We start from the raw sequence: 26,934 nt of genomic DNA, 5'->3' as shown, positions 1-26,934 counted from the left end.
ATAAAAAAGCCATAATGCCTTTCTTACAATTAGAGCTGTTACAGTGTCCAGAATGCAGATTTCATTGCAGCTCAATGTCCCATTCCTTTTCCCTTCTGTACCTGTATATACCGATAGATTTGGGGTTACCTTACAGCAGCTGGAAGCTGAGGCAGACAACAACTGAAGTCATCAAGATGCAGGAAAGAAGGACAACTGGAGACACCCACCAAGGCCTTTGTTCAATCAACAGCAACAATCAACCCAATGCCTCCTGTCATTGCTTCCCTACATTTATGACCCACTGATGCTCCATAGCCTCAGCTAGAGTGTTCAAAAATGAGTATCACATTAAGCAATCTAAACAGTCAATCAGTAATTGAAGCAAGGGAAGCAGCATTTGTAATTCAACTGTTCAACCCACCCATCACATGTCAATTGGCCACCCACAATATTGCAGCAATCCCTGACCCACTCAATTTCATCCCAGCATTATGGATGAGTGGTTCTTTTCTGCATGCTGTCAGAGAGTGCTGTAAAGCACTATGGGGCAGTATATAAGTCTTAAGTGCTATTGCTGTTGTTCCTACAATACAATAGTATTTACTTGTATGGCCTTCCTAAGCAGTTATTTATAAATTCAACAAGATTTACATTCTTCCGCTATAAATATAGTACATAAGCGTTCATAGTAATTCAAAAGTCATAAACCCATAAATAAATGAATAATAAGAGACCCATGTAGAAGTAAAGACAGTAAAGTTAGAAAAAACTTAAAAGCAAAGGGCCAAACTAACAAAACTCCTCAACTTGGACAGTCAGACATCTGGAAAAATAAGGACTTCTCAGACAGAAGAAGGGCCAAGTAGGACTTTCATGATAATGTGTTCCATAATCCAGGCTTGATCACAGAGAAGACCCTCCTTCTCAGTCATGCTTTGGTGGCAGTGGCAAAGACTTACTGTACATTGTCAGAAACTAGCAGACTCATAGCTGACAGATATTCTGTAGATTGCTGAATCCATGTTATGTAGACTTTTAGTGGTAAATGTTCATACTTTGAATAAATATTTAACTTATTTTGAAAGTTGACACTTTAAATTATAAACAAATCGATAATGGGATTGATAATGTTCATAATGCAGTGAAAAACTACATTCCTTTTAATGTGTTCTTTTCAGTGTTTAAATGTTTTATGTTAAGATTATTCATAAACTATGGATTCAAATCAAGTACTGGTTACAGTTATTCATTATGGCATGCAATATCTTATTTATTTTATTTGCTAGCTCGAAATTATCCTTGGGTACTTAAGAACAAACGTCCAGAAAAGCTTCAAGACACACTTAAGGAGCTAGAGGTATTTTTCAGAAAGATTAATAATTAATCCAGGCTTTCAAATCTCTTTCAACACCTTTAATTTTCCAAAAGATCATCTCCTTCTGGTGATAAATTGGCTTTTGTATGGTGGGATATCCAAAACAGTTGCATCTTTGTTTTAGATGTCAGGCAATCTTTCCCCTTTGAAAAACAGAAGAACTTTAACCACATGTGAAATGTCTATAGTCATCTATTCACTGTCTACTTTCTGTTTTCTTTCAGGAACTGATGCAAAACAGTCAGTGTGTACTAAGTAAATGGAAGAGCAAAGATGTCTGTCAGGTAAATGTTTTGACATGGTTTTGCAATGTTCAATCAACAGCACTGAACAATTGTTAAAGAGACTAGTCTTAAATTAACTTATAAAAAAATACAGTGTTTGTTTAAGATAATTTATTGATGCACATATTCACTTGAAGAACAAAACCAGTATAATACTCAGCTGAATGTTTTGACAAAAATGTCTCTTTTCAAATTGGAATCAATCATGAAAAATACATAATGCTTTCAATTAAAATGAGCTATTTAGAAAATATAGGCTGCAGTCCCCCATACACTCACATAACATAGAAGTTCATTTGAAATTGGCAGGACTTACTTCTGAATCTACAAGTTTAGAATCACCCCATCACCACTTTCAGACTGGATTATCAAAGAGTTAGATGCATAATTTAATATTTATACTTGACGTGTTTGTTTTTATGACACTTCCAAACTGCCCAGAAGGTGTATGTAAATATTCACATAATATATAATGAAAACATCTGCTCGCATCTTGTTAGCGGCATAGAAAAAGTGGGAATAGGTTGGCATCATAAAGTGTGATCCAGCAATCTAATCAACAGTTTTTTTCTGAAATATGTTAAAAACTACTTCTACCTTTTTATTCTTGATATTTTTAACAGGCATATACTTGAATGACTTAATACATTGAATTTTATTAAAATATACTGACTAATATTCAATTATAGTATTGGTGTAAGAATTTAATTTTCTTGTAATTAAAGCTATATTTTATAACGATAACGTTATTGAGCTAGATAATATTTTGTCTTGCCATGTATTGTAATTTGAATACCCTTAGCTATTAACTTCAAAGACAAAGTTTGGATAACTGATAATGATGCATTATACTGCAATGCATAGTTACTTGAGAATAAACATCACTGAGATCAATGAAATATATTTCTCCATAAACAAATGCAGGATTGTACTTTTAAAAGCATATGTACTGCTAGGTTTTGTTAGGGAGCAATCTAAAACTAATTTAGACTGAAGTAATGTGCCTCCTTACTAAAGAATTGAAAAGCAACCAGGTGATTATTATTTTTTTTACCAGACTGTTTTTTTACATGGATCAAAAAATTAAGGTACACTGAATCTGATTTCTATCCTCAAAAAATTGGTAGGAAGCATTCTGAAACTAATTAATAAACATATATTATAGGTTTCCCTATGAATGAAATCAGCATGATATATAAAAAGGAGATCCTGCTTTACCAATCTTACAGTGTCACATAGATAGAAGTGCTCTGGTCAACTTTCAAAAACATAGTAAAGCCTTTATAGGTATTTCTTACTTACCAGTAATTAGAATTGGGAACTCTGTCACTAAGTGATGCTGTCATAAAGTATAGTTTCATATGAGCATGCCAACTTACTACAGCAATTCCAGCAGTTCCAGTTGCCATTGTTGTAGGCGAATCTCACATGGTCACAGTATTCTGTGGTCACATCATCGCCATTTGTGATCTCTTCTTGGCTTCCCCATTGACTTTGCTTGCCAGAAGTTGGCAGTGAACATTACAAATAGTGATTATGTTAGCACAGGATCCTGCAGCGGTTTCATTGGAGGTAGTTGGCTGGCATCCAAATTGCAATCATGTGACCACTGCAACAGCAAGTCATTAGTACCCCTTAGATATTAAAACAAGGACTACCTGTAAGTTTATTTGCAGTTATGGCATAAAAGGTTGTGTTCTCTTATGGTGAGATAACTGATCTGAAGAAAGAAAAAATAAAAGCAATCCTCTATGGAGATCAATTAACAGTAGATTTCTCCTTGGAACCATTTAAATTGTCTGATATGGTTGGGATTCTAGGGTCTTAGATGGGAAGGAACTAAGCTGAGTGAAGAATCTCATGCAAATGAGTATCCTTGCTCATTACATAGCAATTTCCTGTCAGGCTTCATTATATTGCCTATTCAAACCTTGTTTTTGGTAAAGTTGTACAAAATCCAGTCTTCTAAGATTTCCCTTGAAAAAATATGTTTATATTGGAAATTTACCTTATAAAATTATGAAAAAAATTGGTGGCAAGTCAAATAAAAGCAAGCCAACATATGTCATGGAGGTTTGGGCACAGGGTTACATAGAGCTTTCCAACAAATCTCTCAAACATCAGTAAATTCTACTGTCCAACTACTATTGTGGCAAGTAATCTAGAAATTACAGGTTGGCTACCAGACCTGCCTGCATGTATCTGTGTGTTCCATTCTTCATCTTATGTCACCTGTGGTGATTGTGGTTTTGAGATAGCAGCCTCTTTTCTCTTGTTTTCCTCTTTCATTAAAAACTTTGTTTTCTTTTTAAGCAGCATGGATAATTTTCCCTTATGGTCCATTTTTTGGGAATGTTCTCAGCTCGGGTGGTGGAAGAGGATAATGTTGCTGTAGTGATTGGAGATGTAAATTTGGTGGGATGGGTGGCTGCTGGAAAATAGGTCAGCCAAAGGGGCTAAGGGTATGAATGCGGGAGTTGAAATGTAACCAATTTTTAGATATTTTTCTCCATTTTTTCCTCTCCTTTTGCATCTCAGTATCAGAAAAATTGAGATATATTTAGAAAGGCTTCATACACCTTTTTCAACAGCTAACAAACCAACCCCTGAAAATCCAGCCCTTGCACAACCTGCATAAAATTGTAATATCATTGTTCCACTCACTTTGACTATTGGTTATTCAAAAGAAGTATCAGATAATAAAGCTAAAGCAGGGATGTCAAACTTAATTTCATTGAGGCTGCATCAGCATTGCAGTTGCCCTCGGAGGGCCGGGTGGGTGTGGCCAGAGTGGGTGCAGCCTACTGGGTGGGTGTGGCCAGCTCTACATCATTTGCATCAAGGGTGCCTGTGGGGGCCTGGGCAGGAGTGGGACAGATCTGAGGATCTCTGGCAGAAGGGGGTGGGACCGGGGCAAGTGCCAAAGCATGGTCCACTGGAGGAGCCTCACTGTTCCTCTCAGGCCATCCGGGTGGGACTGGATGGTGGTGCGGGCTGCCGGGAGCCTTGGACAGCAGAGGCCAAATGCCCAGCCTGGCCCTCGAGCACTCACGGCACCAAGCCCAGCCCCACTTCCCCAAGGGGGAACCCTTACCTCTTCCTCAAGGCTGCTGCTGTTGTGCTTGCTCTCCTTACTCAGGTTGCTCATGATGAGTATGAGGGAGGAAACCCGGCTTTGTATCCAAAGCTTTCTTAGCAATAGGATGGGAGACCCCCAGAATAGGCCAGGAGGAGGGGACAAGGGGATAATGAAAGGGCAGTAGGGCAGGACTAAGGCAGGACTTCCCTCAGAGCTTCCCTCTCCTTTCCTTCCTTCCTTCCTTCCTTCCTTCCTTCCTTCCTTCCTTCCTTCCTTCCTTCCTTCCTTCCTTCCTTCCTAAGTACAGAGTGGTGGGAAAATATTTGAGATTAGGGAGGGAGAAAAACAAGCAAGAAACGCAGCTGGGAAGTGTCAGCCTTTGTGAGAAATGAAGAAATGCATCATTGCCTGGAAATGGCCAGCACATGGCCCTCTCCTACTTCACCTATCTGGCTTGGTGGCCTCTGGAGGAGGGGATGCCATGAGCAGCGTAAAAGTCAATGTTACCTGCGCAATGCTGCCCAGCCTCCAGCCTGCCCAGTTTTGGCAGGCAGTGGGGCGCTCTCCTCACAGCACCAAGAAGTTGAACTGGGCAGTGCGAAGCTCGCCAGCTTTGCACCTTGCTGCTTGCTGAACCTGGGCAGGCTGGGGGCTAGGCAGCATTGCACTTCTCATCAGATTTGCACCATCCGGCTCAGCTCTTGGCACTGTGAGAAGAGCACCCCACTGCCTGATGAAACCGGGCAGGCTGGGAGCTGGGCAGCCTTGCGTTTCTTTTTGGATTTGCGCCACCCGGCTCAGCCTCTTGGTGCTGTGAGGAGAGCACCCTGCTGCCTGCCAAAACCCCTCCTCCAGAGCCAATCAAGCCGAATATGTGAAGTAGGCGAGGGCCATTTGCTGGCCACTTCCAGGCGATGGTGCATTTCTTCATTCCTCACAAAGGCTGACACCTCTCCAGCATGCACCCAGGGGGTGGGGCTGACGCGGCAGGGGCTGGTTCCTCACTGTTTCCAGAGAGCCTTGTGGAGTTAAGACTGAATTGTTTCAGCATAGATGGCCACCACAAAATTGTACATTGGCTCCCGGCCGGCCTGGGCCAGGGCCAAGGCAGCAGGGGCTGTTCCCTCACTGTTTCCAGGATGGCTTCATGGGCCACATGAAACTACTTCGCGGGCTGCATCCGTCCCCCGGGCCTTGTGTTTGACATGTCTGAGCTAAAGTGTTTTTGTCTGTTGTTTCTCAAAACACATACAGTTGTAACTATCTAATACTGTATAGACTGTTGATACTGCAGTGAGATAGCAGCCACTAATATAAGCAATTCATAGGAAAATTTAGCTGGTATTTAAAATTTTGAGTTAAAAAGCACATTGAAAAGAATATTCTCTTGTGATTAGTATTTTTACTTGGAAGGTATCTGAACTTGGTTATTGATGTGCAATGATAGATTCCTTATAGCAACAAATGTCAATGTATTTGTTATAGATGGTATTCATGGAGACTTGGCAGGAAGTAAACACCTCCCTTTTCTAAATGGATTATTCATTTATTTCTTGAGGAAGCCTCAACAGGGAATATTATAGACAGATTTTTTTTATATAGTACTTTTTTATATTTATTCCATACATTAATCTATACAGCCTCTAGGGAGTTTTGTTATTCTTCAGATACTGTTATTTATTTTGGTGAGGGAAGGGCAATTAAAAATATTTCCAAAATACTATTAAGATACAAAATCGTATTATCTATTTCAGAATCAGTTGAGATTTTATCTAATCTAACTGCAATATAAGAATAAACTGAAATGCTGAGATCTTGTAATAAAAGCTGTGTGAATCTAACTGTGTCTAATGTTTTTACTAGGACAAAACCTTAAAGGACATTTGGCATCACTTGGGGAGTTTCAGTAACTAGATGATTACTTGAAGATAGTTTTATTAAAGATGGTGGTGATTCTAATACAGTTTATATTTTACAAACAAAATCTGCTTTACCTAGGTGTTTTCAGAGATTTAAATAGTATTTGCTTTAAACTAGTGAATCATAGTCTTTATATTTTATATGAACTATTTTACTTGGTAAGTACAAGTATTTGCCCAATCAGAGATGGATAATTTTTTGATAACCAAAATAGCATATTTAATTATTTTGCGGGAAATCGAAGATTGCAAAATGCATGGAATTTCATCAAATGTATAACAAAGCTAAATTTGGCTGGCAGTTTTGGAAGCTTTTGAGATTTTTAAATTATGTTATGCCTATTTTAATATGTGTGAGCTTTTCTCCAAATTTATTTATTCTTTATATAGTTTTATGTGGCAACTTAGTTGACATGTGATTAAGGGTGGCAATCAGTAAAATAATCAGAATTATTTAAAAAGTTAAAATCAATATTTCATGTACAGAATAAAATCCAACCTATACCCAGTCCAACCTATACCCAGTCCACATCTTTTCAAAAGGCCTGCAAGGTTGGACCATCCAAATCTCAGGTGTTATTACTTATGTTATTCTATAGGTCAGAAGGGATACTGAGGGTCATGAAAAAGAACCTTTGGTTCCATGCAGAGAGAATGCAATTTACTCATCCCTGTACTACATATATCTTAACAGTTGATAATGACCATAGTTAAGCTGTGGATTGATATAATGCATGTATGTAAAAATATACATTTGATTCTATGATTATAAAATCTCCCTTTACCCAAATCTGAGCAAGGCTTATTTAAATTATGTTCTATTTTTTCTGTGAACTATTTAAACAAGGTATTTATGGTTAATTTTAAATCCATTATTTGTTAAGTATCATTAGACAGGTCAGTAAACTAGGGCAAATTTACAGTCCTTTCATCAGTGCTTAGATGTTATACCACAAAAACAAATCTACTGTTTGTAAATGATAGTTATAAATTTTATTTATTGTATTTTTATCCCACTTTTATTATTTTGTAAGTAAATGCAATGAACATACATAATACTTCTGCTCTGTTGATCTCCTTGGTTCTGGGTTTTTGTATAGTTTTAAATTTTTTATTGCTTTTCTGTTTATCTTTTTATGTTTTCTAAGGGGAGATAGGCAGCATCAAAATTTATTAAATAAATTTTCCCCACACCAACAACCCTGTGAGATGGGCTTAGAGAAAGTAATTGGCCCAAAGTTACCCAGCTTGACTTTTAAGCTTAAGGCAGGTCTAGAACTCCTGGTTTCTAGGAGCATCTTAATCACTACATCAAATTGGCTCTGGTAGTTTGAAGCATTCTGAAAATTCTGGCAGATAGAAACATTCAACGAACTGTGTATTGTATAGGAAGTAAGTTCAGGTCGTCCTTGTTTAATAACCACCTGTTCAGCGACCATTCAAATTTACAACATCCCTGAATGAATGGTTGTTACGACTGGACTTTGTACTTATGGCCTGCGCAGCGCCCCATAGTCATATGATTGTAATTTGCAAATTTCCCTGCTGGCAAGCAAAGTAAATGGAGAAGCTGGCAGGAAATCAAAAGTTATGGTCACATGGGGTCTTTGCTTAACAATCCAGTCAGTCTGTGATTAATGATGACAATTGGGTTTGCCAGAACTGCCATTGTTTATTATGCAGTTATATTTTGTGTTTTTTTTTTCACTACATCACTAAATGACATTTAGTGTTATTAGACAAGAACTACTTATATGTTTTATACTTTGTAACAATTGCTTCAGTATTCATTTTCATCCCAATCTTATTTTCAGTTTTTTAAAAAACATATTTTTACCTGGTGCTGTTTTCATCTTGGCATTGTTACTATAACCTTTAGTTTGGAATACATAGATACAAGTTATTAAATGATTTGGACATACTGCCTTGAATCTATGGTGCCTTTTTATTACTCAATTGCATTTTCATTAGGCAATCACCTGGGAAAAGATTTCAAACCTAAATGACATAGTTCTATTATTGTATATGCACATTATGGGAAGTACTTCATTCAGTAGCATTTGACACGTATTTATATCATAATTCCTTTGCTTTTGCTTTTGTGCCTTTCTTTGATTATTAATAATCTCTTACTGCGTTTCAGCAGTTGAATTATTATAGGATCTTTAAAATATAAATTTAGTATGAAACTTACAATCTCTGTTAATAACTTTTATTTTTTCCTGTCTCTTTGGATTCAGCTTCTCTTTTCTTCAGGTATACTGGTATCTCTAAGCCTTTCTGGACCACAGCTAGAAGAAGTCGTGATTGACAGAGCCCTGATGGGAAAGTTTATCTCTAACACTATCAGTGATGGTAATTATACCTATGTGCATGCAATTCATCTGCCTGCATTTAGAAGCTGAAGAGGAGAAATAGTATGTCAACAGGTGGACCAATTATTACCACTGGGGACTTGAAAACACTGGAAGTAATTGCATAAAATTCTACAGTTACTACCCTCAGGACAAAACCACTTTAGGAAAAAACATTATTTTTATCAGCTATTATATTCATTTTTGTAAAAAAAACTCAGGTTAGCATGTAATTTTTCCCCAAAGCATTAAAGTTTTAGCACAAGTAACTTTTCCTGTTTGAGTGGATTATATTTTGATCAGGCTTGGTCATAGAGTATGTTCAGTCATATTATCTGACATCTGTTAAATAAATAACATAGATTGAATTTAAGTCCTTCTACATTAAAATTAAGTTTTCTAGTAAAGAGCAATGACTCTTTTCCATTTGTGATCTGTTGACAGTATGACTCACAAAATGTGATTTTTAAAAAACAAGTTACATGAAGATGTTTAGCAGTAAATTTTAGCTTTTAACACAAACTTCCACTATTGTAAAAGGTCAGAACACTTAAGGGCATAATTCCAAAGACTAAATAAATTCGTATCATCTTCATCACCCTCCATTAATTTCTTAAAAGAGCTTTAACTGATTTCTCCAAAATGTCTAACTTTTTTTTTTTAATTCCAGTAAGAAGCAATGACATTGGGACTAAATAGTCTAAATATCATGTTTTAGAATTGAATGTATTTCCAAGAATTCACAGGAAAATGAATGAAACTAATTGATCCAAAATAATATTATGAAAGTCCATCATGCCATGGAAAAAAGATTAATCTGCTCATTTTTAGTTGATTTTATCCTATAATGTAATATTTTCATGGTAAAAAAATATAATTTCAATCCAATAATATTTTATAAGTACAATATATCTTAATATTTGCCAGTATTTTAGTAAGATCAAGTAATTCATCTCATATTGAATTTAGTCTTTGAGTGACGTTCATCTTGATTCCACTTTCCTAGCCAATAACAAATAATTCTGAACTATTTAAATTTTCTTTCATTTGTCTCAGTATAGGGGACTTATTGACAGAGTTTCAAAGAATCTTTATGGCACGATAAATGAATTAACCTAAAACATTTACCCCTCTATTTTTTAAATAATATTTTATTGATTTTCTCATTTTACAATTGGATATTTAAAAAGCAGCGTGATGACTGGGTTAATCAATAGTTCAATAATGAACATAAACCTTTAGTATAAATCTCATGTTACAACATCAAATATTTCCTCTCTTTTTCCATTAATATCTGTTATCTCATATTGGGCTAATACAATTCTTATTGTTATCAACTAAATAAAAACATCTTTGTTACACTTATCAATAATTTTTAGCTTATACATATCTTAATTGTGTTTGCACCTTATCCTTGTATACAATCAATGTCCTCATGTTGCTTTTTTTCCAGGCTTTAATTTTCCATCATTATTCAAAGTAACACTATTAGTTGATTTCCAAGTATTTTATATTTAGGTGACCAAAAGTTTCCCTTATCTCAACTTCTCCCTTTTTCCCTTTTTATACCAAAATCTAATATTCTAGTTACACATCTTATCTATTTAATTATAATGTTTACTCTATTTTCTAAAAGTTATCCATATTCAGCCATCTAATTGGTAATAATATAATATCCCCTCTAATAAGTCAAAGCAATTATTTTCTTCAGCCTTACTGTGGCTTTCTTCCTTTTCCAGCTAACCTTCCATGTCAGTGCCTTTGAATCATCAAATAGTTCTCCCTCTATTTTTATATATATTATTTGGAATAAGAAAGACCATTTGGTTGAAGTTTTTGGGGGAGCCCATTGGTATTCATTAAACTGCCTCCCTGTTACTCCAATTCCCCATATTTGTCCTGATAGCTTTATATTCCATTCAATATGTTCTTCTTCCTTTTCCTCAAATATATTCTGATTTCTTGATTTGTGAAAAGTCTTTTCCATTTTCAATTATTGTCACTCCATTTTCTGTTTTTTCAGTTGGCTGGGTCTGTTGGTCAGTTGGGTCCTCTGTCTTAGCATTTAGTTGTTCCAATTTTCCTTTTGTTTTCTGTGTTGTTGCTTGTAATCAAGATCTGGATTTGTATATTTAAGCTAGAACATTGTTCCTTTGTGTTGCTTCTTATTTTATCACAAGCCGAAAGGATAGTTTCATGTATTGATTTCAACATGGAAAGGTTTTTTTTCCTGATCTTCATCCATATTTTCTTGATAATATGTTAAGTTGAAGACTTTAGAATCAAACGTTAAAAATATTTTTTTATGTTTTGTAGCTGGGTATGGGACATCTATTCCACATTTTATAGGTAGTCTTTATAATAGAAATTGTTTATCAAGTAGAAGTTTATAATCCAAGGTGTTCCATCACCTCATGTAGTAATATATGCTTGTTATGCAGGGAAATAAGAAAGCAGTTCCCCACGCATAGCTCTGAGAGTCAGTAAAAGTTTACATTCATAGTTCAAGCAGGCAAGCTTCCAAAACAGTACATCATCCCTGCCACACAGATAAGTCGCCCAGAAATCCTTTCTTTGCAGCTGGATTTTTCAAAGGTAGTAGCTGTCAAAGCCAAACAAATTTTATCTGAAGTCTGGGCTTCAAGCCAGGTTTCTTTTAGGCAATAACAAATTGTAATACCATAATATGCCACAAGATTTCACCAACGCCGTTTTATAGGTTTCTAAGTCCAAAACTTATACGGTGGTTTTTCAAATCTTATTTAAAAAAAAAATCTCCAATAAGAAGAAAGAACACTTTTAGTTCCCAAGTTTCAAAAGAATATATATCCAATTAGGTTAAAATTAATCTTATGGTTGCTCTGTTTCCCCTGGGTAGTTAGTTGCCGCTTTTCTTAGAGGGTGGGGCAAGGCAAGGCAAGGCAAGGCTTATTGTCATATTTTTTTTACTATGGGCACAACGGTACACATCAAAAATGAAATTTAGTTGCCCGCTCTCAAAGTGAAACACATACATGACACACACCTAAACATACTATATACAACATATGTATAGACCCACACCCCTACATATACATAACAAATAAATATTAAACACTGTCCATCTTGAATATATAATGGAAGGAGGAAGCTTGAGAGTTCACAAGGTTAATGCTGTATAAAAAGAATTGGTTGGCCTTTTGCTGCTTGTTTTTTTGCATTCTAATCAAATGTAAATTATGTCAACCAAACCTAGATTTAAGAAACATTATTTTGTTTCCATTTTTCAGAAAATCAGTTCCAACTTCTTACAATCTTCTAATTTAATCATTGAATCCTCAACCTCATTGGTATCACTAGTAATGTTGCATAAATCTTTTCAAAGAAGTGCATGTGGCGGCAGTCAGGAGCAGCTTCTGAAACATGTGAGCTTTTAACAGCTTGAAGAGGTGCTTCATTTTGGTTCTTTCCAAAACACAACCTTTAGAAGATTTGCAGAGCTCCAATCTTTAATGGCTCTGATATCCATCTTCCAAATATGGTCATGACAACTTTTTAAAGAAAGTTGTCACGACTGTAATTTTTTAAGAAAATATTGGACAGTCATTTGTCCAGAATGATATAGGGTCTCCTGCTTGTACAGAGGGTTGGATTAGAAGACCTCTAAGAAGACCTTCCAGCTCTGTTATTCTGTTATTCTTGGTAGTTGATGAAATTATTGCCATAATAGGGAAAGATGGTGGTGGAGCTTAACTTGGGCACTACCCAAATAAACAATGAATGAGTTCTTTCAGATGTTTAGAACAGAAAATAATCTACTTGTTTCTAATTCTCCCAGCTTCAATTAAAATAATAATTAATAGGATATCACTATATAAATACTACATGGGATGTCAGAATATTGATCGCTGTCAGACAACAGTGCCATTTTGACTAAAAGTCAGAGAGCTTTTCTTTTGTGATGTACTTTTCAGAGGAGTCCAGTTTTGGATGCTACATGAGGAAAAGTGCATACTTGCACAACCTAATTGGCTTGGGAATTTCAAATTGCAAGCACAGGAATATATGTTAAAATACTAATTTGATTATCTAAAATTTGCAGAAGTCTTGGATTAATTTGTTCCACGTTTTCAATTCTCACAAGCTTTCTCTCCAATGTAACTCTGCAAATGTTTTACTGAGGAAAAGATATTCTGCATTCTCTGTTTATTGAGATGAATGTTTTACTGTTAATATCCCAGTGAAAGTCAATGGTAAGGGATTGAACTGAGTTGATTCAGATAAATTCAATTCCATACATGGAAGCCTCTTTTTATTATTTCTAGAATAAACAACACTATGTCTTGAAATGATCAGTTATCATTTACTTTTAACTGTTCCTCCTAATTTACACTTTCTACTTTTTGAGATTTTTACCGTGCATTATTATATAATGCAGAGATATTGGAGAAACTAAGAGAAATGAGAAACCACTAATGATTGAATAAACAACTACTCATAGATAGAAGAAAATGATATAATATTTTGTTAGTCAATTGCTTATGTATAACAAAGTAAAATAAACAAAATAGCAGTAAAAAGACTCAAACACTGTTAATTTATATATGAGATATCAGTTCAAACTAATTTCTAAATCCATTCACCATTTTCAATAATCACATCAAAGGCAAAACTACATGATACAGATAGCTCTGTATGCCTTCTCCCTCTGCTGTAAGGACTTTTAATCACATAGCCGGTGGCTTAAGATTAAGGATGTAGTTTTCCCCCCTCCCCAACTGTTCCTTTTCCCATGACAGTTAAAAGAAAGGTCACCGTATCGTTTGTTAGAGAAATGCAGGTGTGGAGGGCATTTTGAATAGACAAATGGCTGGAAAGAAAAGGATTCCGTGCCCATCTTTTCTATCCTACCATGTATCCTTTATTCTACCTGAAGCCACTTATGATATTTTCATATGAAAAAAGGGAACTGGATAGAGAGGGAGAATTCACATAATTACATAAAATGAAAAAATCCTCCTTAGTTAAAGAAACCATAGTCTTACAGGGGGGAAGAAAACTATTATTTCAGTTTTACAGATTTGAAAGGATTTAAATAAATAGCTAACTTTGTCCAATCCTCCCAAATCTAAGCAGAGTTGGTTCTGGTTGCGATTTTTATGGGAGACCACCAGAAAATGCCAATATATTGCAAATTTGAATCCCCAAAAAAGGCAATGACAATCCACGGCCTTATTCTGTAAAAAAAGTGATATGAATAGGAAAATACTTCAGTAGTGATTTTATTCAAAATTTAAATAAAAATGAGAAAATGGTAACTTAATAAATTTAGTATTCACGGAAATTATACTTTTAAAATGATATTTTTAACTGATAGTTGTCTATACTTCACATTATTGTAAATCTAGACAGCTGTTATTAACAAAGATCTGCATTTAAGTGAATAATTTTAATTATTACTGGAGGTCTGAAACATTCAGTTTGAATAGTACAGTGCTAAAAAAATGGTACTGAAGATTTATTGTTTTACTTTAAATCTACATAGCTATAACATATAAAAACATAATCCACAATAACCTCAAGACAGAGTAAGAAACCTATAAAGGCTGCTGTGGTGAATATCAAAATCAATATACAATAAACTCCAAACCACTACCACAGAGGCTTTGACTAAGATATTGCTGTTAAAACAATTTCATATTTGAAATAAAAACATTAGTTAATGCTTCCAGTGTACTGAGATTTACTTAGCTAATTAATTTGTAGTGCAAGTGCCTAAATGGAAAATAAGATAATACAATAATAAAATGAAGTAAGAAATTAGGATATTAGTATCAGGAGTTACAGTAGTGACAAATGCTAAATGTTGGCATCCTTCTACAAATTGTGCAAAGTTGTACTTCATATAGCAGGAAGCTCAACATTTTATAATTTGACTGCTTACAGAAATGAAATTATTAGCATAAAAACTAGGAAGTTAATTATTGTATTGGAAAATTTTGGAGCACAGGATATAATTTCACAGGCTGTGTTGCTTCCAAGCAATATTAGATGAAATAAAGTTTAAAAAACTGAATCTCAATTGGAATGCCGTTAATTTCCTGGTTATGGTCAGCATGCCATTTATTAAAAATAATTATTTTTGTTTTTTAAATTTCTACTTTTTCATCATGGCAATATGTTGCTAGCACCTGTCAAAATCACACAGAATATGGAAAGAACAGTGGCATCATCAATAAAAAAGATGGATATTTGTTAACATAGGAGGTTGAAATTTATTTTTGAAAAATGCCAGTACTATGAAATCAATGTAAAAATTAAATAGGAGAATAAAGATAATGTTTGATTTCCTTTAGAATATTTGATTCTGTTTAAAGTGAGGGTTGCTGCAGAGAGACCTACTACAGCAGCACATTGGATTCGCATGTAGATATTCCCAAGTGGGCCCCTGATGTGCTGAAGTAGTTAACAACCTCTGAATGTGGCTGCTACTTTTTACCATAGCCTCTCTCTGGAGACCAAGTTAGAAGCTGCTGTCAGATCAGTGAACCTGACACAGAGAATTCCTTGCAGGAAGTTAGAGTATTTCTCTGCCAGATTATGTAAAATGATACATTGATCTAATGTTAATTATCCAGCTTTAAACCCAATTTACCCTTCAACTAGCAGCTCCCCTTATATCAGTGGTTCTCAACCAGTCGTAAGTTGAGGACTACTCAACCGGTTGTAAGTCGAGGACTACTCAACTGGTGCAGCACCGTTTGCAGAATGGGACTTTTGGTGGGCTCAGCAGGGCAGAGACAATTCCTATTGGCTTTTGAAAGCCAATAGAATTAGACTCTATTCAAGACAGTCTATTCGATTGACTTTCAAAAGCCAATAGGGAGTAGCACAGCTAAGGAAAAGGGGGAAAAAATGGCGGACTGCGTTGTTTGGCGACCCCCGTAAAATGATTGTTCGACCCCAAATGGGATCCCGACCCACAGGTTGAGAACCACTGCCTTATATTCTGTGAGTTTCTTATTAAGGCCATACAATTCATTTATAATGTTTAATCAGCTGACTGGTCAAAAGTTAGCTCTGCTGTATTTTTTTTCATTCAAATTGTTATGATTATGATTAGCTCCACTACTGAGATATGTAAAAAAAAATATCAATAAGAGCAAATAGGCAGGCCAGCAGTAGAGAACCTAGTTGGGAGTTCTACAAGAGACTGCCCCCAGCCCAGCAAAGTTACCATTTTCCAATTGAACAAGGAATGTATATGATATAATTACAGAAGATCAGTAAAGGGAACAGCAAAAAAGCAGTGTTAATTTTTTTTAATAAGCAATAAAAGCATAGGTTTTCTTAGAAGATTAGCCTATTATATTCCATTAACTCAGTGGTTCTCAACCTTTTTAATGCCGTGACCCCAACCGGTCGTAAGTCGAGGACTACCCAACCGGTCATAAGTCAAGGACTACCCAACCGGTCGTAAGTCGAGGACTTTCCCTGCCCGGGAGCGCCGCGCATGCGTGGTGCCGCCCCCTGCGCTGGCCGAGGCGTAGCTGGCAAGCGGCAGAGACGGCGCAGGGCGACCACCGACTGGGCCACCAGCTGGCCCAGCTCAAGGGAGGTAAGGCACCCGCCGGGCCCCACGCACTCCAGCAACCTTCCCTGCGCCCGCTGGCCTCCCACCTCCCACCCCTGGCCCTCTTTTACTTACATTTTTGGTAATTGCTCAGCAGGGAGGGGTGGAAACTTCCAGACAGCTCGCCTTCGCTGCAGACAACTTGCAGCACCTTTTTCAGAATGGGGCTTTTGGCAGGCTCAGCAGGGCAGAGACAGCATGGACAATTCCTATTGGCTTTTGAAAACCAATAGAATTAGACTCTATTCAAGAGAGTCTATTCTATTGGCTTTCAAAAGCCAATAGAATAAAAGGGAGTAGCACAGCCAAAGAAAAGGGGGAAAAATGGCGGACTGCGTTGTTTGGCGAACCCCGTGAAATGGTCGTTCAACCCCAAATGGGGTCCCGACCCACAGGTTGAGAACCTCTGCATTAACTGAACCACACATCTTCTGGAGTACCCCAAAGTCACTCAGCAAGAATTACCTTCAAGACTGAAGCTAAATCTCTTGGGACTGGATTGACCTCATGGATCCTAAAGTTCAGAGGGTTTAGGTTTAGGGCTTGTTTCTAAGGCATGAACATATTCTTTTTTTTTCTTTTTCACTTTACAACAAACAAAATAAAATACTTTTTTTTCTTAACAGTACTGTGTTATATGTCTCTTACATATTATTTACAGTTATTTACATTAATTTTCATACATTTTTATTTCTCTGTTCTAACCAAACATAGCATTTGTTCCAAATCTCGTAAAATTCTGTTACTTCTTTGTCTTTTATTTCTAGAGAAAGCTTGTACATCTCCACGTATTCTAGTATCTTGTGAATAATCATCTCATTTGTTGGTGTATTTTCACTTTTCCAACATTGCGCGTACACAATGCGTGCTGTTATTATGTGTACAATGATGTATTAGAGTTGTTTTTTTTATTTTTGAATTAATTATACCTAATAGAAACAATTCAGGTTTGAGTTCAATTTGTTCATTTATCTCCTATATCCATCTCCTTATCTCTTCCCAATAAATCCTTGCTCTGGGGCATTGCCACCACATATGGTAGAATGTTCCCTCCTTATTTTTGCACTTCCAACAATCCGGATTCATATTTTTATACATCTTAGCCAATCTTGCCAGTGTTAAATGCCATCTATAAAACATTTTATATTGATTTTCCTTATATGCAGTTGACAATGTTAATTTACAATTTTTATTCCATACTCTTTCCCATTCTTCCAATTCTATATTTCGGCCCATGTTTCGTGCCCATGCTATCACTGGACCTTTTACTATTTCTTCTTCCAATTCTACCTCTAGTAGATATTTATAAGTTTTTGTTAAAAATTTTCCTTCCTTACCTGTCAATATTTTATCCAATTGCTGAGATACCCGATTTATTCCGTATTCTTCCATGTCTTTACTATATTTTGACTGTATCTGTAGGCATGGCCACCAATCTATACTTATTCCCTGTTCTTTTAATTCTTCCCTTGATTTAAGATTTCCTTGGTTATCTAATAATTCTTTATATCTTGTCATCTTTTTTTATCCAGGGTATTTGGGTGAATCGTTGCCTCCATCGGTGAGGCCCAATTTGGGATTTTCGTGTAGTGTCTCTTTTTAACCTTTTCCCACGTCCAAATCAGCGCATCTCTTATCTGGTGCCGGTATGTGTCTTCTTGTATTTTCCCCATAAGAAGGCATGCCAACCGACCTGCAAATCATGTCCTTCAATCATTAAAACCCTTTTATTATCTAAATTTATCCAATCTCTAATCCAAAGTAACCCAGCTGCTTGGTAATAAATTTCCCATTTTGGGAGCCCAAGGCCGCCTCTACTTCTATTATCTTGTAACATTTTGATGTTTATTTGTGCTTTTTTACCCAGTCAAATAAATTTGTTAATCATTTTGTCTAATTCTTTGAAAAAAAATTTCTCTAATTTTATTGGGACTGTTTGAAATAAATATAATAATTTTGGTAATATATTCATTTTAATCACAGAGATCCTTCCTAATAATGATAGTTGTAATTTTCCCCATACCTCTAGATCTTTTTTCATTTGTAATATCAATTTTTTATAATTGTCCTCTTTTATAGTAAGCCAAATTCCTAAGTATTTAATCTTTTTTTACAATCTGCAATCCCAAATCTTCTTCTGGTTTCCTTTTCTGTTTTTCAGTTAAATTTTTTACTAACATTTTGGTCTTTTCTCTATTAATTTTTAGTCCTGCCACTGTTCCATATTTTTCTATTTCATTCATTAGAATATTTCCTCTCTCTAGTGGTTCCTCTATAAAGAAAACCAAATCGTCTGCAAATGCCTGCGTCTTATATTTTTCTGTCTTGACCTGTAATCCTTTTATCTCTTTATTAATTCTAATTTGGGTTAATAGCACTTCTAAAGTCAAGATAAAAAGTAGAGGTGACATTGGACATCCCTGTCTTACTCCTTTATTTATTTCAAAGCTCTTTGTATTGTCCCCATCAATTATCACTCTAGCATTTTGTATCTTATATATTACCTTTATCATTTTCTCGACCTTCCCTCCGAATCTCATATCCTCAATCTGTTGGAACATAAACTGCCAATTAAGATTGTCAAATGCTTTCTGGGCATCTAAAAATATTAGTGCCACCTGTTTTTCAGGGTGTGCTTCATAATATTCTAAGACATTTAACACCGTTCTCGTGTTATTCCTAATTTGTCTTGTGGGTAAAAAAACATTTTGATCTGAATGTATTATATCATTTAATATTAATTTCAATCTTTTCGCAATTATGGTGGTAAAAATTTTATAGTCCGTGTTCAACAACGAAATTGGCCTATAATTTTTATCTGTTTGGGGTCTGTACCTTTTTTTGGGATAAGGGATATATTAGCTTCTGTCCAGGAGTCTGGTAATTTGGCTTTCTCCAACACATCATTGTACACTTCTAATAATATTGTTTCAAAGTCCTCATAAAGAGTCTTATATACCTCCCCTGGAAGTCCATCTGGCCCCAGGGTTTTATTATTTTTTTGTTTTTGTACTGCGGTTCTTAATTCAAAAGCTGTTATTTCCTTATTTAATATTTCTCTCTGTCCTTCTTTTAATTCTGGCAAGCTATTAACCTTTAAGTATTGTTTTATACTCTCCACATCTATTTCCTCTTTTTTGTATAGTAACTCGAAATAATTCTAAATTATTTCTTTCTTTTTATCCATTTTATATTGCAACTCTCCGTTTTCGTCTTGTAGTTCCTGAATGAATCTTTTTCCCTTCTGTTTTTTTAATTTGTAAGCGAGCCACCTCCCAGGCTTGTTTCCATGTTCAAAAAAATTTTGTTTTGCTATTTTCAGTTCTCTTGCCGTTTCCTCTTGGTCTATCATGTTTAGTTTATGTTTAGCCAAGATCATTTCCGTTTTAATCATTTCATCCTAGGGCTCCCTTTGTAATTTAGATTCTAGTTTTTAAATCTCCTCCTGAAGTATATTTTGTGTTTGCCTTTTCATCTTATTCTTTTTTGCTGTATACGCTATTGCTATACCTCTCAAATATGCTTTAGCAGTATCCCAAATAATTTGTAATGATGTTTGTTGTTTTGTATTTTCTTTAAAAAATAATTCCATTTCTTTTCTAATCCTTACAATAAATTCTTTTTCCTTTAAAATGTGGGAATTCAATGTCCACCTTCTCCTTACTTTTTTCTGCCTTTCCAAACTATTTTCAGGGGGTTATGGTCGTCCCATGTATTTGACATTATTTTTATATCTTCTCCTACCTTAGCTTCATTCATCCATATCATATCTAACCAAGACCAAGATTTATGCGGATTCGAGAAAAAAGTATATTCCTTTTTGGGGGGGGGTCCGTTTCCTCCATTGATCAGATAAATTAAATTCATGTGCCATGTCAAAAAATGTCTTTGGTAATATTTTCCGTTTCTTTTTATTTTTCGTGTTACTAATATAATCTTTTTTAACATTCACTACCGCATTATAATCTCCCACCATACAGACATTTCCCTGTCCAATTTCTATAAGTTTTTCATGTAATTTATTATAGAATTCTTTTTTATTCTCATTTGGTGCATAAATTGTCACCAACAGCCATTGTTTCTGCTCGGTTTGTAATTCTATTATTAATACTCTTCCATCTGTATCTTGGTATTTCAGTTTAGCTTTCATTTCTTTCCTAATATAGACCGCTATTCCCCTCTGATTTTGTTCCGGTAGTGCTGTATATAATACTCCTAATTTCAGGAATTCCAAATATTTTCTATGTTGCTCTTTTATGTGTACGTCTTGTAGACAAGCTGTGTCTATATCTTGTTTTACTAATTTTGTTAATATTTGTTTTCTTTTAGCAGGTGCATTTAATCCATTAACATTAATTGATATTAGTCTAATATTCTCTTCCATTATTCTACCTGTGTGTTCTACTTGTGTGTTTGTCTTGTTCTCAGACCTACTCCTCTTTCCTTTTGTCCTTTTTCTTATTTACATAATAATAATAATAATAATAATAATAATAATAATAATAGTAGTAGTAGTAGTAGTAGTAGTAGTAGTAGTAGTAGTAGTAGTAGTAGTAGTAAAGTTGGAAGGGACCTTGGAGGTCATCTAGTCCAACCCCCTGCTCAGGCAGGAAACCCTACACCATTTCGGACAAATGGCTGTCCAGTCTCTTCTTAAAAACTTCCAGTGTTGGAGCATTTACTGCTTCTGGAGGCAGGCTGTTCCACTGATTAATTGTTCTCACTGTCAGGAAGTTTCTCCTTAGTTCTAGGTTGCTTCTCTCCTTGATTAGTTTCCACCCGTTGCTTCTTGTCCTGCCTTCAGGTGCTTTGGAAAATAGCTTGATTCCCTCTTCTTTATGGCTGCCCCTGAGATATTGGAATACTGCTATCATGTCCCCCCTTGTCCTTCTCTTCGTTAAACTATACCCAATTCTAGCAACCGTTCCTTATATGTTTTAGCCTCCAGTCCCCTAATCATCTTTGTTGCTCTTCTCTGTACTCTTTCTAGAGTCTCAACATCTTTTCTACATCGTGGTGACCAAAACTGGATGCAGTATTCCAAGTGTGGCCTTACCAAGGCATTGAAGAGTGGTATTAATACTTCACGTGATCTTGATTCTATCCCTCTGTTAATGCAGCCTAGCACTGTGTTGGCCTTTTTGGCAGCTGCAGCACACTGCTGCTCATATTTAGGTGATTGTCTACTAGGACTCCGAGGTCCCTCTCACAGTTACTACTATTGAGCATGGTGCCACCTATGCTGTACTTGTGCATTTGGTTTTTCTTGCCTAAATGTAGAACCTTGCTTTTTTCACCATTGAATTTCATTTTGTTAGTTAGTGCCCAGTGTTCAAGTCTGTCCAGATCCTTCTGTATCTTAAGCCTGTCTTCTGGAGTGTTGGCTATTCCTGCCAGCTTGGTGTCGTCTGCAAATTTGATGAGTTCCCCATCTATCCCTTCGTCCAAATCGTTGATGAAGATGTTGAAGAGCACTGGGCCCAGAACAGAGCCCTGGGGCACCCCACTACACACTTCCCTCCATATAGATGCAGTTCCATTGAGGACCACTCGCTGAGTACGGCCGGTCAGCCAGCTACGGATCCATCTGGTGGTGGTTCTGTCTACCCCACATTTTTCTATCTTGTCAAGTAGTAGGTTGTGATCTACTTTATCAAATGCCTTACTGAAGTCCAAGTAAATTATGTCCACAGCATTCCTCTGATCCACTAATTTTGTCACTTGGTCAAAGAATGCAATAAGATTTGTCTGGCATGATCTATTTTTGACAAATCCATGTTGGCTTTTAGTAATGACTTTGTTTGCCTCTAGGTGTTCGTTGATTCGTTGTTTGATTATCTTTTCCAGGATCTTCCCAGGTATTGAGGTCAGGTTGATAGGTCTGTAATTTCCTGGATCCATTTTTTTTCCTTTTTTGAGGATGGGAACTACATCAGCTCTTTTCCAGTCCTCTGGTAGTTCCTCTGTGTTCCAGGATCTTTGAAAAATATAGTTCAGTGGTTCCGATATCACATCTGCCAGTTCCTTGAGAACCTTGGGGTGTAATCCATCTGGTCCTGGCGATTTGAACTCATCTAGGCTGGACAGGTGCTCACTAACCATTTTCTTGCCTATCTTAACTTGTGTTTTTGTTTTTTATGGCACTATTTTTGATAGGTTGGTCTGTTTTTTCCCTTTGTGTAAAGACAGATGCAAAAGATGAGTTAAATAGTTCTGCTTTCTCCCTGTTGCTTGTCACCTTCTTGCTACTTCCACCCACTAATGGATCAATCATTTCCTTCACTTTTTTCTTGTTTTTTACATGTTGAAAGAAGCTTTTTTGTTATTTTTGACTTTGGTCGCAAACCTTAGTTCATTTTGAGCCTTGGCTTTCTTCACTTCATCTTTGCAGGCTCAGGCTATTTGCTGATATTCTGACTTAGTTATGTCCCCCTCTTTCCACTTTCTATACTTGTCCTTTTTATCTTTCAATTTGTCAGAGAGTTCTCTATGCAGCCATGCTGGTTTCTTTTGAGAGCTGTTGTTTTTCCTCTTTGTTGGTATTGTGCTAGACTGTGCTTTTATTATCTCATTTTTCAAAATTTCCCAAGCTTCTTGAGTTGTTTTCCCCTTGAGGATTCTCATCCATGAAATCCTTCCCAAGCCCTCTCTAAGTTTATTGAAATTAGCTCTCTTGAAGTCCAAGACTCTAGTTTGACTATGTTCTATTGCTTGTGCTTCTATAATGTTGAATTCTAATATTGCATGATCACTTCCTCCCAGGGTTCCTATGGCTTCAACACCTTCTATCATTTCATCTCTGTTAGTGAGAATTAGATCCAAAATGGCTAATCCCCTAGTTCCCTTCTCTACTTTTTGGGAGACAAAGTTGTCTGCTAGGTTTGCCAGGAACCTGTTTGATCTTCCACTTGGTGCGGAGTTTGTCTCCCAGTTGATGTCAGGGTAGTTAAAGTCCCTCATTACTATTGTGATATGCTTCCTACATACCTTAGTTAGCTGACTAGCAAAAAGTTCATCTATTTCCTCTGTTTGGTTGGGTGGTCTGTAGTATACACCTGTGGCAATGTCATTTCCCCCCCCTTTTATATTGACCCAAATGCATTCAAGACAGTTTTTATCATTGTTGTGCTCTATTTCTGTAGAGATGTTGTTATTTCTTATATAGAGAGCAACTCCACCTCCTCTTTTATTTGGTCTGTTTCTTTTAAATAATTTAAATCCCTCTAGCTGTGTGTTCCATGTGTGGGTTTCATTCCACTATGTTTCCGTAATGGCAACAATATCGTATCTGCCCTCATTAACCTGAATTTCTAGTTCACCCTGTTTGCTGTTCATACTCTGTGCATTGGTGTATAAACATTTGAGTCCTTTGTGAGTGGCCCTGTGTTTCCTTTCTACATAACCTCTGTGGTGCCTGAGTTCCCCTATTGTCTTGCCACCTATTTGGTTAGTGCACTTTGTGTGGCACTCGCTATTAGAGGCTTCATTTTGCTTGATAGCAAGGTTGGTATTCTTGTCCACACACACATCTATGCTACATGCACTGATAGCCCTATAATTTTTAGATTGCCAGGGACAGGGTTGTTCCGTATCAATTAACTCCCTGTCCCAGCTGTTTAGTTTAAATTTCCCTCCAGAAAATCTGTGAATTTATAGCCGAGTAACTCAGTCCCTTTTTTTGATGGATGCAAACCATCTCTTTTGTACATATTTTGATTGAACCAGCTACTGACATCATGACTAATATATCCAAAGCCTTCCCCTTTACACCACTCCTTTAGCCACTTTCTATCTCTCGTTCTATTTCTTTTGACTTCTGTTGTTAGTCTTCTTGACTACTGGATTTTAGTTCTTTCTTACTACTATTCTCTTCTTCCACCCTGTTCATAGAATTCTTATACCTTAACTAAACTGTCTATTTTAATCTTTCTCTCCTGCCATGATATCAACATCCCCTCTGGGATTAACCATCTAAATGGTATGGTTTTTTTAATTAGATAGGCGCTGAGAAATCTATAATCCCTTCTCTGTTCTCTTATTTTCTTTGGGACCTGTTTTAATGTTTGTATTTCTATATCTTTGTAGATCATTGGATCATCTCTTGTAATCTTGTATATTATGTCTCTCACTTTTTTTCTGGCAAATCTTATGTGGACTTCTCATGGAAGTCTGTTGCATCTGGCATAGTTAGTATGGATCCGGTACACCTCATCTATCTCTAACAATATCACTTGCTTATCCCTTTGCAAAGCTTCCGCAATCAATTCTACCATAATAGCACCCAAATCCTCATCCTTCTCTTCCACCACATTTTGAAATCTTAAGTAGAACACCGCCCGATCCATTTCCAGATGGATGATTGATTCTTCCGTTTTTTTATTAGTTACCATCAATTTTTTGTCCAGTGTATCAACATTTTTCCCTATTTTATCCAACCCTACTTTTACTGTCTGTATTCTTTCTTCATTTTTCTCAGTTGTTTATTGTATCATCTCAATTCTGTTATCTAATTTGTTCATATCCCCTCTCATTTTTATGTAATTCTTAGACATTGTCTCCTGCATTTTTAGCATTGTTTCCTGGATAGTGAGTAGTGTTGTCTGCATAGTCTGCATATTTACAATTACACTCTGTTTTTCTGTACCTAGTATTCCTTCTAATGTTCTTTGACCTGGTGGGGATGAAGGTGTCAGTGCTAAACTTGATATTGTTTTTTTTCCTGTCCTCAATGTTGTCATATTGATATCCTATTTCTCAAGTACTTTCTATTTCTTAATATCTCTTTATATAGCCAACAAGTTATTTAACTTTACTCTTTTACTCTAAACCTCTAAATCTTCGTTTTCCTTTCTCTCCTCTTCTAGATCTACATCTACTTCCATTATTCCCCCAGACCTCTCTTCACCTTCTCCAACCTCTTCACTTTCTTTCCTCCTTCTTACTTGTCACACAGTCTTTCTAAGACTCTGGATTTCTTCTCCGCAATCGTTAGTCCGTTCCTGTCGCTTTTGTCGCCGTGCCCTGTCCTCTCACCGTCTCCTTTACTTCCTCTCACTTTCGTATCACTTTCTTCAACCCACTTCACTTTCTTTCCTCCTTCTTGTTTGTCGCACAGTCTCTCTAGGACTCCGGCTTTCTTCTCCGATCCTGTATCATCAGTCCGTCAGTCCGTTCCTGTCACTTTTGTTGCCGAATCATGTCCTCTCCCTGTCTTCTTTACTTTCCAGACTCCACGTTCCTGTAACTTTCGTCAGCCATCAGTCTGTCAATCCGTTCCTATCATTTTCGTCTCTGTATCGAGTCCTCTCACCGTCTCCTTTACTTTCCGGGCCTTCTCCACATCCAAATCTATCTCCACCTTTCTTCTCCAACCCACTTTCTCCAATCCTCCGCAATGTGTTAATGCGTATCACTCCTCCGTCTCCGTCTTTCCTAAATCGCCATTTTCTCTTCCGTTCCAGCTATCTGCTTATCAAACGTCTCCCTTCGTTCCTCTCATCTTACTGACTCCGCCATCACCACCGTCTCCTGTCTCTTGACCTTTCCTTCCTCAATCTTTCACCATCTTTTTCATCCTGCGCTAGAACATTTGCCACAAGGTTTTTTCTTTTTTTTTGTCTCCCTCCTATTGATCTTCTGGTTATTTTAATCTGTCAACTCACGGCTCTTCCTGCCGGGTCGCTGTTTGCATTGAGGATTCCCTCACCAGTTGAGCTTCCTTTCAACACCCACACTAATAGACAAATAAATCTTTTTAGATTTTTCTATTATTCTTAAAGGTATTTGGAATGTTTTAACTCACTCAGTAACACAGTCTGTTAAGTATATCTTTCCTTCCGCATCCTCTGTGGTTTGTCACAGCCTCAGATCCGCCATATGTTGATAGTAGATATTTCCACGCTGGATTTAGGGGGTTTCCTTCGTCGTAGCGGGTGATCGCCTCTCACCTCGCTACTCCTCCAGGCGTCACCCTTTATCGTGCATAGCCCTCCAGGCTCTCTGCGCCCCTGAGGGGTCTCCAAACTTGGAAAAATCAGAGTTAGAGGATGGAGACTGTCCTCTTAGCTCTGCACCGTGTTGACATCACCACCGGAAGTCGGCATGAACATATTCTAATAGGCCTGGGATAAAACTCAGTCTGGTGGAGGATCAACATTGTAAATATTTGTAGTGCTTTCATTGCTTTTGCATGCCTTTAAGAACTGCTTTTAGGTGGAATTCTCACATATGTCAGTTCACAGTGATATCAACTACTTTGATAGTAGTTGGAGTGTGGGGCTAAAGAGAGAGGAATCAGGATGAAATTATCTTTAGTGAGCTGCAGTTGTT

The 26,934-nt window shown here is 36.6% G+C and overlaps 1 protein-coding gene and 1 long non-coding RNA gene across 10 annotated transcripts in view; one reads left to right on the top strand and one right to left on the bottom strand.

The window, feature by feature from the left end:
• LOC120307839 (WD repeat containing planar cell polarity effector) overlaps window positions 1-26,934 on the top strand; it is a 168,275-nt gene that overhangs the window by 39,980 nt on the left and 101,361 nt on the right. For all 9 annotated transcript variants that reach the window (XR_005556666.1, XM_039343003.1, XM_039343007.1 and 6 more), the window contains 3 exons: window positions 1,269-1,339; window positions 1,582-1,641; window positions 8,880-8,994. Coding sequence is in view for 8 of the 9 variants with exons in the window: in XM_039343003.1 (XP_039198937.1) it covers window positions 1,269-1,339; window positions 1,582-1,641; window positions 8,880-8,994 (246 nt within the window). In the remaining variant the exon portion in view is untranslated. The remainder of the gene's footprint in view (window positions 1-1,268; window positions 1,340-1,581; window positions 1,642-8,879; window positions 8,995-26,934) is intronic.
• LOC120307841 overlaps window positions 1-26,934 on the bottom strand; it is a 53,398-nt gene that overhangs the window by 13,775 nt on the left and 12,689 nt on the right. The window lies entirely within an intron of this gene.

Source organism: Crotalus tigris, unplaced genomic scaffold (genome assembly GCF_016545835.1).
Source record: "Crotalus tigris isolate CLP2741 ecotype Arizona unplaced genomic scaffold, ASM1654583v1 scf7180000017831.1706817, whole genome shotgun sequence".
In the NCBI taxonomy this organism is placed as follows: Eukaryota; Metazoa; Chordata; class Lepidosauria; order Squamata; family Viperidae; genus Crotalus; species Crotalus tigris.
The sequence above is the reverse complement of the archived record's forward strand: the minus strand, read 5'-3'. Positions and strand labels throughout refer to the sequence as shown.